This window comes from Triturus cristatus, chromosome 3_1 (genome assembly GCF_964204655.1).
Source record: "Triturus cristatus chromosome 3_1, aTriCri1.1, whole genome shotgun sequence".
Classification (NCBI taxonomy): domain Eukaryota; kingdom Metazoa; phylum Chordata; class Amphibia; order Caudata; family Salamandridae; genus Triturus; species Triturus cristatus.
The window spans coordinates 853,270,384-853,283,711 of record NC_140583.1 but is presented as its reverse complement, the minus strand read 5'-3'; the positions used below and the strand labels follow the sequence as shown (position 1 = coordinate 853,283,711).

The following is a 13,328-nucleotide window of genomic DNA, read 5'->3' as shown; positions in this document are numbered from 1 at the left end:
GCTGACGAGAGGCAACTACCTCGAAACACGTGTCCAGGGATGGCTAACGCGACACTCATTTTCATTTTAAACTTTTGGCATAGGCGTACCCGCCGACGCTACTTCATGGACCACAATTCTTTGGGGTAACACGCTGGTAGGACTAGCAGAGTGCGGCCAATCGGATTTTTATCATCATTTACATTGTTCTTTGGTTTTATGTTCTGCATGCACTATTATTCTCAAAATCAGTAGAAACACTGATGTATATTATAACTGTAAATAATGATATTTTACAGGCATGTCAGGGCACTGCCACCCCTATTCACAAACCTAATGACAATGGCAGAGATGTATACTCTTACATGTTAAAAGTAGTTGGAGGAAGGGGAGCTGAAGCATTGTTCAGGTAGCAGATGTGTGAGAAAGTCATCCTTTTTGCCTTGATCACCTCCATTTTTTGACTGGTACTGTGGTAACTGACTGACTGTGCCTTGGGCGCTGCTAATTAGGCCCAGGGCCAGAGCTCAGCTTAAAAGGTATATGAAATTAGGTGCAATTACCGTTGGTACTGCCAAACTACCTGTAATCCCCTAGTATATGTTAGGGCATGTATGTTTAGAGGCCCAGCCAATTCAATGCACTTAAATGTGCACTGCTCTGCTGTCATTTTAAGAGTCAGCCGTGCTTTGCAAGCTGCTTTTTAATTCAAATTATATGCAAATCCGACTCTGGGTTTAGGGGTACTTCCAAAGTATTAAACTACCTTATTTTTCCATATAAGTCACCCCTAAGGTCTACCCTAGGTGTCTCCAGAGTAGGGTGCCATAAAAAATTGGTAGTGATAACTTCTGTCAGCCAAAATCGAGCCTTCTAGCAGCCTCCCCTGATTGGCCAGTCTTGCCAGGCCGAGCCAAACTGCTATGATGAGGTGATAAATGGCCTGCATAGAGGCTCTTCCTGTAACCCCCATCCAGTTGGGAGCCCCGGAATGGAATTTGTAGGAGGTCTGCAAGGGGAATGTTGATGGGCATGAGCCACACCAGTAGGTTGGCTTAGCCAGATCTTAAACTCAAGGAGAAGATTCTCCATCTTGAATTTTAAAGTATAGTGCTTTGTGGGACAAGAATAAGCCACACAATGGAGGAAACTTTCATACTATTGGGAGGCACCCTGTACCCCATTGGTCATGGGTGTCCCCCCCCCCCCCTTTTGCACCATAACACTGTACAACTACGGTAGAGCTGCACAGAAACTCAGATCCCCTGCCTAAAACTACACGAAGAAGAAGTACTGCACTGGTGGAGTCCTGACCAGCACCAAGGGCCATATGTAGGTAAATTACATTTACCGATTCTTAAATACCGAATTTTACCGATTCGGTATTTATGAATCGGTAAATGTAATGTAGGTAAAAAAATACCGATTCGGTAAGTGTCGGTATTTTAGAATCGGTATTTACCGATTCGGTAATGGTAACTCGTTTCCCATTGATTCCTATGGGCCAGTAAATACCGATTCGGTAATGGGGGGAGGCATCATCATGGGTGGCAGGGTGTCACATTGACACCCCGTTGCACCCCTGATTCGTCCATGTGTGCACATGTGGCGCACATACATGCCCTAGGGGCATGTATGTCTGCCACATTGCACACTTCACAGTGCACAAAAATGCATTTTTACACCTATTCGTCATTTACCACCAACTTTTAGTTGGTGGTAAATAACGAATCCCCACACCCACCACACAGTCCCCCTACATCTCATTTCTGTATTCGGTATTTACCGAATCGGTAAAATTATCGATTCGGTAATTTTACCGATTCGGTAAATTACCGAATACAGAAATGATCCCCCTACATAGCAAAAGCCTAAATACCGGTCGGTAACGGTATATTTACCGAAAATCGGCCGTTACTGACCGGTATTGGGCTACCTACATGAGGCCCCAAGAGAGCTGCCCTTGGAATGACTGCACCTACTGCACACTAAGGAACTACATACCAAAGGACTTGTTTCAATAGGTTAAAAATAGGTTCAATAGGTTAAAAGAGCTCCACCAGCATTATCTCCAGCAAGCAGAACCCAGCTGACCACCTTCAGCTGGACTTTAAAGGATTTGGCTAGCTGTATTTTGGAAACTGTAGTCCCAAAGCCTGAGGAGCAACTCTGAGACTCTGGAACCTCGGATTTTGTTTGTGGACACTTTGAACCCCCAAAAGGAACTTCAAGAAACACCTCCTGAAGTTTGGAGAACTTTTGAGAACTTTTGTGAAAAAGCTCCATAATGTGACTGACCCGACGTTGAGAGTCAAGCAAACTAAATCAAACTACGACCCGGCCTGGATTTCAGGTTCATGCTGCTGAAAGCTCTGGAGCTTAAGACCTCTAGAAGCTGACTGAGGCCTCCAGCTTAGTGTAACTTGGTCAACCTCAAACTTTCACTTTGTCACGGCCAAGAGCGACCAGATGTCCCAATTTGGCGCTATTGGTTTTAAAGCATTAGAAAGTGTTTATTCTTTAGAAATTCATATCCCCGGTTCCCTATATTTGATTTTATTCATTTTGGTGTAATTTTAATCATAATAATATTTCTTATTTTTATAAATTTGTTGTGGATTTTTATTGTGTCTTGTGTCTTACCTATTTAGTGTATTGAGTCTCCTAAGTTAAGCCTGCCTGCTCATTGCCAACTACCAATGTTTAAGCAAGGGAATAATGTATTGAGCCCTTGTCTTGGCCCCTATATTGCATTGATGGCTTTATTGCAAGTGGTAGGTGCATACGAATAATCCACCTTCCAACAAGATGACAGTATCTCAGTAAGGTAATTTAAAAAATAATTCATGCCAAGAAATACTTGCATCAAGGAACAATGCTGGCTTCACTAGGGCAGTAACATTATAGAGCTACTAAGTGACGAAAATCAAGTACGAATCGCAGATATAAATTTTTCCAACTATTAATCACAGGTCATAAACTTGAATGACTTAGGGTCTGATTTAGTTCTTGGCGGACGGGTTACTCCGTCACAACAGTCCAACAAAATATAAATCCCTTACAATATAATATGTTTTTATATTTTGGCAGACGGGATGTCTGTCACCGTTGTGACAGAGTAACCTGTCACCAAGATCAAAATCAGGCCCTTAATCTCCAAACAGCTTCTGTGAAAGCTTTGTGACTTCCCAACTTTAAGCAGTCCCAAAGAGTTAGCGAATAATCACAGCGTGCAGCATTAGGAGTTTCCTTTTCCAAGAGCAAGTGCCATAGGTACTGTGCAATGTCTTGAGTTCTGACTTGAAAGTGCATGAAAGTCTTAGCGGTTGAGGGCATTTAGGGCTGATTACCAATATACAAGATGATTTGGAGAAAAGCCAGAGAAACTGTAACTTCAAGAGATGGACAATTACAATAGCCTTTCAAAGAATCGAGTGACCTTATTATAGTTTTCCAGGGCATGGTCCTTCTTTTGTCCTGCATGACAAGAGCAGAGATAGAGGCAAAAAGGCTGAGGCAAATGGGTTCCCTTCATCTTTTTTTGTATTTAATTTAAGTGAATGCCTATGATCATTATTGCAAACTCTATGAACATAGTGTTTGCAAATGTAGGCACCAAAATATGTTCCATTCACAAAAAGTGGTTGCAAATTGTGCACTGACTTTTTGCTAATGGAAATTAATATTGCATACTGACCTATATACCAATAGATCGGTACACAAAATTCCGACTCATAGTGGGACGTAATCCAACCTATCTCATCAGTATTCATATGGTAGATTGCACCTTGTGACTCACTGTGACTAAATACCATCGCAGGGATGGTAGCCTGCTGGCGTCAGCAGATCACCATGTGTTTATGGCATTTTAAATGCAGTCTACTTTTTTGTAATGCATCCCCATTCTCCTTCGAGGAAATAGGGTTGCCTTTAAAAAAAGGTGTATTTTGTTTGTTTGTTTGACAGCTGTTAGTGGTACCATGGACCACTGCCTACTCCCCAGAAAACCTTCATAAAGAGGGAAGAGCCCCCCTATGTAGTAGCTGGAGTATTCTAATTCACTCTGTAATCGCATGCATTTCCATTTTGAAGGATGATCATTGTGGAAAAGGCTGCACCCTCATACAGTACAGTGATATGACCCATGGAGAACAGTCAAAAAGTGATGGGAATGGTGTTATTGAGAATATAGGCAAGCAGAGCAAACAAGCAGGGTATGGCCAGGCCAAGTAACACACAAGGTGGCATGACTCAAGAAACCAACACCATCAAGACTAGGAGAGTAGCATGACACACTCCCTACTGTCACCACTGTTTATTGTTTGTAATCCCCTTGGATTTGGGTGCTGAGGTTTAGCAGCCAATTAGCCCCTGCAGCAGCTGGACTGGGGAAAGCTTGCGAATTTCTTCTGTGTTCCTTTTTGTACTGTAGGCTAACCCATGCATTCTGATGGAGTGTGGTCTCCTCCCTCCTGACAATCATCAAACTTTGATTGTGAAGCCACTGACCTGCAGTCTCTGAGACCTCCAGCGAATGAGATTTCTACATTTTCTGAGACTAACCACCAGTAATAATAAACCAGGAGATATGTTAATCTTCCTAGTCACTTTTCCAAACTCTGAAAAACTTTCTCATGTTACGCAATGTTAGTGAATTACTGCTTTAGCATTTACCACCGTGGTTCTTTGACTTAGTTTGTATTTTATGCTTGCAGCTGCTGGTATCACAAATAATACTGGATATTTTGGGCTCAAAGAGATGTGAGGGGAGGAGTGAAAAGGGGATGCTACAGAGCAAAGAGAGATGTTTGAAGATGTGCAGGTGGACAACATTTGCAGAAAAAAAAAGAATACATATCTAATATAAAGCACACATAACTGAAGGCCAAAACTCCTTCGGGAGGCCTCAACGCTATTTAATTCACAGACTCATAGTTCTAGAATTGAAACAAATTGTTGTTACTCATTTATATTAAACAGCTAGCACCCATTGTCAAAGCCAATCGTACTGACAAGCTTTAGATGTATGTCAGTTGTGTGTCATTTATCTGGATACAATTACTTCTCAGAGAGAAACCAAAATACCGGTCAGGTGGCACACTATGGAAATAACATAAATGTATTGACACGTTCCTTTATAGAGAGCCCCGTCTTTTTTCATCCCACTTAAATACCTGTCTGCACATATTTCTATATGACTGGTTGCAGCCAGCAGCTGTGGGTGCTTCTTAAAGTCTGGTTAAAGCATATTTTTCCAACGTTAATGCTGCATGCATGGGGACGTATTGCTGCAGGGAATTGTGCAAAGGCCCAGAAACCACCAAGCTCGCCAGTTGCCAGTCTCCCTTTCCGGGGTGGGACTCGGTCCCCCAGAGTTCAACGCTCCATCTACTCAGGAGGAGGAGCTTCCCTGTGACCCTATTTCAGCGCCAGGTGATTCCGCAGAGCAGGACGTATGGCTGCAGGGGTCAAGTAGAGGCCCGGAAACCACCAAGCTTGCTAGTTGCCAGTCTATCTTTCTGAGGTGGGACTCGGTCCCCCAGAGTTCAACGCTCCATCTACTTGGTAGGAGGAGCTCTCCCGTGATGCTATATCAGCGACATGTGATTCCAGCAGCACAGGGCCGCTCGGCACGCCCTGGCAAAGCCGGGGCCAAGGGCGGGCCTGTCTCCCCCCACTTGAGGCCAGACGAGGCTGGGCTGGGCTGGGCCTGCCCTCTTGGTCTCACCATTAAAGATAATGGGGTAACCCAGTAGCCCTCAGAACCTGGGCATAATAGTGAAAGCAAAAGACATTGGTTCTGTCGGGAAGTAGGCAAACTTATTTGGGCATGTACTGAATACACTGAAGAACCGCAAGGTACACACACAGAAAAAAGGAACAGAAATGAATTTGTGTTACTGGATGGATTTATATTACTTATTATGTGGAAAACACCGAAGTGTTTACAGGGTGACCCAACCAGAAAGCACATACAAAATTAAACAATTAGTGAAACAATGTGTACTTGAACAAAAATCACATGTAACAAATATATACAGTAGACAGTACATAGAAATACTAAACGATCAGATCCAGCTTGAAGTACATAAACCACTATAGGCTATAATTTCCTTATTCTGTATGTGGATTTGCACGGAAGCATAGGACAAGTAACCTGTCAGTAGCAGCTGAGACTTTGACGGATAGAGACGTCCAGTTTACGGACTCCATTACGTGGCGATTGTTGTGACAGCACCACTTCTTTTTCAAATCAAATTATCGTCCTTCAGAATTCACTATGAAAGTAGATGCCGGCTGTCTGCATAAGAGAGATGAGGAATCTATTTCCAATTAATTAAATCGGTGTCCCAGGTTCCCAACCTATCTCTTGTCCTGATGAAGACCCCCTTTGATGCATACTAATTGGCACCACCATATTGGGTCGAAACGTCGACGTTACTTGTCCTATGCTTCCGTGCACATTGTTTCACTAATTGTTTAATTTTGTATGTGCTTTCTGGTTGGGTCACCCTGTAAACACTTCGGTGTTTTCCACATAATAAGTAATATAAATCCATCCAGTAACACGAATTCATTTCTGTTCCTTTTTTCTGTGTGTGTACCTTGCGGTTCTTCAGTGTATTCAGTACATGCCCAAATAAGTTTGCCTACTTCCCGACAGAACCAATGTCTTTTGCTTTCTCTTGGTCTCACCATCAGGATAGTGTTATAGCTGGCTGTAAGCAGAAGTTCCTGACAGAGGTAACTTTTGAAATTTATATATTACAATTTCATGTAAAGGGCAAAATAAGCATACGTGCAGCGAGTCAGCAACCTTTTGAGATTGACATTGAATATAGCATATTTAAATTGAAGACATTGGCGAGTGAAAACATATTCTGGCCCCAACTCCTACAAGTTCAACCCCAGGATGGTTTTTTACAAAAGGCTGTGGGTGAAATTAGCAAGGAAATCGAACTCACGGAAAGGAGATTATCAGAAGCCCCTACTTTTCCACTATCCCCCCAGGATTCCACCAGCGGCCAGGTGGCTATTCTCATTGAAACTGAGTCTAGGGCCCCAGAACCACCCTCTCTAATAGCGAACATTATCGACAATACTAATGTATCCGTAACTGCTAGTGTAAATACAACATCTTGCCCTGACTGAGGATGAGACTATATGGCCACTAGCCACCGGGGGGAGGGGGGGGGGATAATAAGGACAGAGGTGGGCACGAATTCAATGGGGCAGTGCCCTGTGTTGAAAAAGACTTGGCGAAATGAAGACCATGCAATGTCAGATACTGTACCTTGCTCTTGCCTGTCCCGGCATTTCCAACTATAAAGACTGAGTGCCGAACAGCTAAGAGCTCTTCTAACTGCGTTACCTAAATTGAGCAAAGAGATAGATAGAAGATATTATTTTTAGACCAGGTAAATTACACTTTTACATGCTGCTAGGTATTTCCCTAACTTCTGCTCGACCAAAACACTGACAGTGAAAGTTGCATCATGGGATACTGTATTTTAAAAATAGGTCCACTTCTTTTTTTTTTTAAATAAAACTGAATTGTTATTGAATTTTTCAACATATGCAGTGCATATACACTTCAATACAATTTCACAATATTATTACATGTCACAATTGGTTACATTGCCTCTGCTACTGCTTGCACGGATAGGCGAACAATTATGTACAATTCTTATCATTGTGGCTCTAATCGGAGACAGCCTCGCTGTAGGTGAAGTGCACATACCATGCTTGTGTAGAGCTCTTGTATAAACTGTGCTATTCATCTATTCCGTTGCTTACATGATTTGTTCTTCTGTTGAGGGAGTGGGGCTGTCCTTTACAACTGTTTCTCAATTCATCCCAGTACTGTCGACCATCTGTAAACCCTGTTAGTAAAGGGTCCAGGTTTATTCTATCTTGGCTTTAGCACATCTGTGAACATCTCCACCGGGTGGAGTGCAGGGCAGGGAAGGGCAGGGCATGTGACCACATTCAGCTCATAGCAACTTAATGCTTCTCCTTATTTTTTGTATGTTTGATTGTCCAAGCAAGCTCAATAAGCAAGCCTCCAGGGCCTGTATTACAGAAGGTGCCCCCGGGGGCGCAGCGGGCAGTTGCACCCCCCGTGGCACTTTGGTATTACAGAAGGGGTTGCAGGCGCTTGTGCGGCAACTTCTGTAAGACCGATAGCGCTGGCACACTTAAAACTTAAAGCGCAAGCTCTACGTTCGGAGGGCGTTCCCTCATTTCTATGGGGATGTGACCCATGCAAATGAGGGAATCCCTTTGCCTCTGCGCCCGCACCATATTACAGAGGCGGGCGCAGAGGGAAAGAAGCTCTCAGGGGGTGCACGCACAGTGCACCACCTAGAAGGTGACGCACTGTGAGTGCGCCCCTGAGAGCAGCCCTCTAGCAGGGGGTAAAGGGGGGTCCCATGGACCCTCCAGACATTCCCTTGCAGGCGGGTGCAGTCACTGACTGCCCCAGCTTGCAAGGGGATCTCTTGTCCCTCTTCAAACTACAGGCGGGTTGCCACCTGCATTGTGAAAACACAGAGCTGCTGTAAAGCAGCCGCTCCGTTTTTCACCGAATGTGCTACCCCCAGGGCAGCGTGAGTTCGCGGCTGGCCTGGGAGCAGCGTGTTCACCATAATGAAGTGCATATTCACTGTTTGCGCCGGGCGCACCTTTTGAAACCTGTGCCCGCCTCAAACAATGAAAATGTGCCTTGTCTGTAATGCGACCCCAAATAGATTTTCAATGGGTAGCCACGATCCCCTCTGACTTCTAGGGACCCCCACCCCCACAACCCAGAAAAGAAAACAACAAAAAAACCTAGGTACAAGGAACTCCCACAACATGCGCATGAAACTGGCCTACTCTGCATGGCAACAAGTACAGAACCCTGAATGTGTTTCATATATATTTTACACCGCCCAGCCAGGGCCTGGTATAGTTAATGGAGATAATTAAATGCAATTATTATATTAGACGGTATATTCCTGAAAATCTTAACAACATACCTCACCACCTTGCCCCAATCTTCCTTACTCACAGCAGCGGTGCAGGGCCATCTGCTCATTAAAAATCTGTACTCTTTTACAGAGAAGTAAGCCCAGTTCTCTGAGCAAACGGATTTTCTGCTGCTCTTTTAAAAAACCTTTTGTGGCCATGAGCCAAAAGGGTGTGTTAAAGTGAGATCTCACACCTCAATACCCCTACATGACATGTAGAGCTTGGGCACTATTTACTTTTTGTGGACGGTAAAATATCCATTTCAAAATATTCTTTCAAAAGGTGTTAACGGTGCAGCAGAACATCAGGAAAGTCGTAATCCTACTGCAATATAACAGGAAATATGGTAACTAGGAAGCAACCTACACCGATCCGAGCAGAGACAGTTTCTATAAAATCCCAAGCAACTGAGGGAAAACCATGATCTGTAAATGTAGGCAGGAAATGAAGAACCTTTTTATAATAGTCCCATATTCATTGGAATAAACCTTAACATGCCCAGTGTCAGAAAAGGCCACTTTTTACATAATCACCCTCATGTTTTTTCGACTGATGCTGCTGTGTTTTTTTTACTATGTGCATTGGGATTATGCTAACCAGGCCCTGGTATATGTGTTCTGACCCCTAAAACATGTCGAAATTTACTATACTCCTAATTGGCATATTTAACATACCTAAAGGCCCCTAATGTGTGGTACAAAGTGTACCTTGGGTGTGTAAGTTAAATATCATGTATTGTGTCACCCACTACAGTTAGGGTGCAAACATAGCTGCAAACCTACTACTGTAGAATATTTGTGCAATTTTAAAACAGCAAATTCATCCTATCATTATAACTCTTTTCGTCAGGAGTAAACCCTCTTCTTAATATTACTAAGTCACCCCTAGGTAGGCCGTAATGCCCTTTAGACATGATGTATGTTATTTTGAAATAGGACATGTATAAGTTTAATGTTAAACATTAACTTCCTGTGAAAAGGCTCCAAAAGCTACTTTCAATGTAGGTAGGTAAATGTTCTAAAGGGAAGCACTGGGACACAATTTTAAATTTAATTATATTATCTCTGATTAAGACACAGATACAATATTCATTTTTGGACATTTTGAAATATTTTCTGCAAGCCCAGTTCACTGGTGAAGTTGGATTTGTACTAACTATTTTTGGGAAATGTACTATTGTAAAGTGACTGTTTCTCTGCATAAAGCCTGTAAAAGCTAAATTGCAAGAGGTCCAATTGTTACCTGGCAGCTGAATAGCCCCCTTGAAGAAGTGTGAATTTTCTCCCAGAGCTGCGACAAAGGTCTTGAGTGTAGGAAGGTGTTCTGTTCTTCTGGCAGCACGACCATCTGGGCTGTGCACCGGGAAATTGATTAACTCAAAGAGGCCTACCCTGTCACAGGCAAATACGAACGGTAGCTGACGCCTGGGCAGGGCCGTACTTGTTCACCTCTTCAGGCAGGCATCAATCCCTGTGGGACAGAAGCTCCCCCTAGAACTGGTTTGAATTGACATCACAGTAGGGGTTACTAATTTCCCTGGTCATCCCTCTTGGGTAGGCACTGGAGCTCTGCACAAGGAAGAAAGGTTAGTGCCATCTTGGTTTTAGGTAGAGAGGGGCACTGTAAAACGGCACACAGGAAACACTGTAAATGTAGATAGAGTTACTTCTGAGATCTTTTTCCCTATTGGTGAGGGAGGGGTCAGGATCCCTCCCTAACCAGGTTAGTGCCAGGCATTAATGTGGCACCCCTGGGCTCCCTCTTCAGAACACTACTGGACCTGAGGAAGAAACAAGTACTGTGCCCGCTTTTGAGACCTGTGAGGAAATTTGATGCTCCCACTTTTACCTAGGATATAGAAGCATACGCCAAGGGTCAGTAGTCCGACCTCCTGTTAGGCTAGGGGACATAACAAGCTGCTTGATGCCCTTTTCCTGAAGAACCCAGCTGACTAGTTCTAACTGGACCTGCTCTGGACCCTGCTGGTGGCTTCCACTGTAGTAATTCCTTACCCCTATGTACTGGTCCTGAGGTGCTGGGGCCATTAGCTTTGTCAAAGTGTACTCCTTCTAACATCCCAAAAAAACGGAATATTTTTAGCTCCAAAGACCGGCGTCGGTCTGACAAAGAAGCGATGCCGCTGGGCCATAGATTCACATTACAGCCACTTGGAGCTTTTTTGCAAAACCAAATCTGTTTCAACAGGACGCCGGAGATATATGGTCTCATGGAGCTCTGCTTGTCGACAATTGGCAGCAGTGCCTCACTGGAGGGGAATCCAAGCTCCAAAACAGTGATTAAGTCCTACTCAGAAATAATCACTGGGAAAATTTCTACCGTTCTGATCTTTCCAGCTAAAAGTCCACATCTTCACTGGGACCTCATACAATGGCTTTACGGCTTCATGGAGTCCTTCCTGCTGTAACCTGCTGCCTTGCCCCACAGAGGGTTTTTGACTCTCATGTTAGAGACCGAGAGCCTTATTTAGATTTCAGCGGGTGGGTTACTCCGTCCCGATAATAACAGATATTCCGTCCTGCGAAATACAAATCCCATAGGATATAATGGGATTTATATTTCAGCGGACAGGTAATTCCTCCCAATTGTGACGGAGTAACCGACCTGCCAAGTTCTAAATCAGACCCTAAGTCAGCAGGTAAAACTTCTGACCATGATGAACCTGGTGTGTACATCTGACCCGCACTCAATCGCGGTCAGCCTTAAAGCATGCCTGGGTCCCGATGAAGTGCACCCAAATGACCGCACCTGGCATTCAATGCTTTTTAGTGTTATTTTTATTTAAAGCTTTAAAAATTCATAGTTCCAGATCCCCCTATTGAATGTTTGTCATTTTTATGTCATTTTGTTCATTAAATTATTTTCTTTTTTATACTTTGGTGTGGGATTTTTGAATGTTTAACTGTTTTGCTGCTTCTAAATGCTTTACACATTTTTAAAGTTAAGGCTGTCTGCTCTGGGCCACAGCTAGCAGAGATAGAGCTCAGGTTTAAATTAATAAAACCTTTCCTCGACCTAATAAGAATAGTAACATTATTACTTCTGTTGCACGACAATACTATCCACCCCAACTTATGAACAAGTTACTTACCTTTGGTGAACCTCTTTCTTGTAGAGACTTTATCTGGCTGCAGATTCTTGAATACCCCCCAGGTATCAGACTGAATCCCGAAACTTTTCAGAAGTACCTCTCCATGATGGTAGTTGATACTGTGCGGCTACAACCTGACTCTGTTCTCCTCTGGAAATGATATGCAGAGTTTATGTAGGCACCACTCCCGCACACTGACATCAGCTGCTTTCGAGAGTGTCTGTGCCCCTAAGCGATGAGCCCCAAAAGTAAATTGGTATGACCAGTGTACAAATTCCTAGACTTGAGATTGTATTAATTGACAGAGGAAAACCACTGAACAGGGGGGATGCGAGGGTTGGTGAAGAATCTGCTGCTTGATAGAGTCTCTAATAGTAAGACCATCATCGAAGATGAGTAACTTGATCTGCTGATAGAAAATTCTAGCCACAGATTCCTCACCTTTTGACTAGATACCAAAACAGTACCTATTTGGAGGTGGGTCTGTGGATGAATTCAAATCAGAAAGCCCTACAAGACTGAGTTGACAAAATGCCCCCACAGCAAACCTCACTTTAAAGACAATAGGGCTTCATGAACATATGTAGGGACACCCACTTAGCCACATGGCAAATGTCCAGGACAGGGACTTGTGTGCCAACGCAGTGTTAGCAACTTTGGCCCTGGTAGGATGAGCACACAGTCCTTCCAGATGCTGTTTTTCAGCCTTTACATAGCAGGCCTTATTGCAGTCTGCAATCCAGCGTGAGATGGTTTTCTTCTGTACTGCCCTGTCTTTTTTTTACTCCAGAAAACCCCACAAACAGCTGATCATCCACCTGGCCTTATTTCATTCAATTAATTTCAACGCTCAGCGCTCTGATGTGGTCCAAGCAATGGTGCCTCTCTTCCTCCTCCTCCTTCTCCTCCTCTCCGTCCTTAGAGGGGTGAGACAGATCACAGAAGGCCTGCAAGGTGATTCTTAACCGATATGGAATTGTATCATAACTTTAGGTAAGAAAGACACTGTGTCCACAAAACCAGCTTGTCTGTGAAGAAGGTGATGTACAATGGGTTGCCACAGACAGCTTGAAGTTCACTCACACCCCACACTGAAGTTATTGCAATTTGGAACACTGTCTTGAGGGTGAAAAGCCACAAGGTGCAGCTGTGAAGTGGCTCAAAATGAGCGCACATCAGTAACACAAAGACCAATATAAGATCCCACTGTGGCATGACAAAGGGAGAG

At 43.7% G+C, this 13,328-nt stretch overlaps 1 protein-coding gene across 1 annotated transcript in view; it reads right to left on the bottom strand.

The window, feature by feature from the left end:
• Positions 1 to 13,328, bottom strand: part of LOC146861181 (dynein axonemal heavy chain 11-like) — a 2,741,463-nt gene that overhangs the window by 1,623,484 nt on the left and 1,104,651 nt on the right. The window contains exon 31 of the mRNA XM_085646213.1: positions 7,274 to 7,351. Coding sequence (XP_085502339.1) covers positions 7,274 to 7,351 — 78 coding nt within the window. The remainder of the gene's footprint in view (positions 1 to 7,273; positions 7,352 to 13,328) is intronic.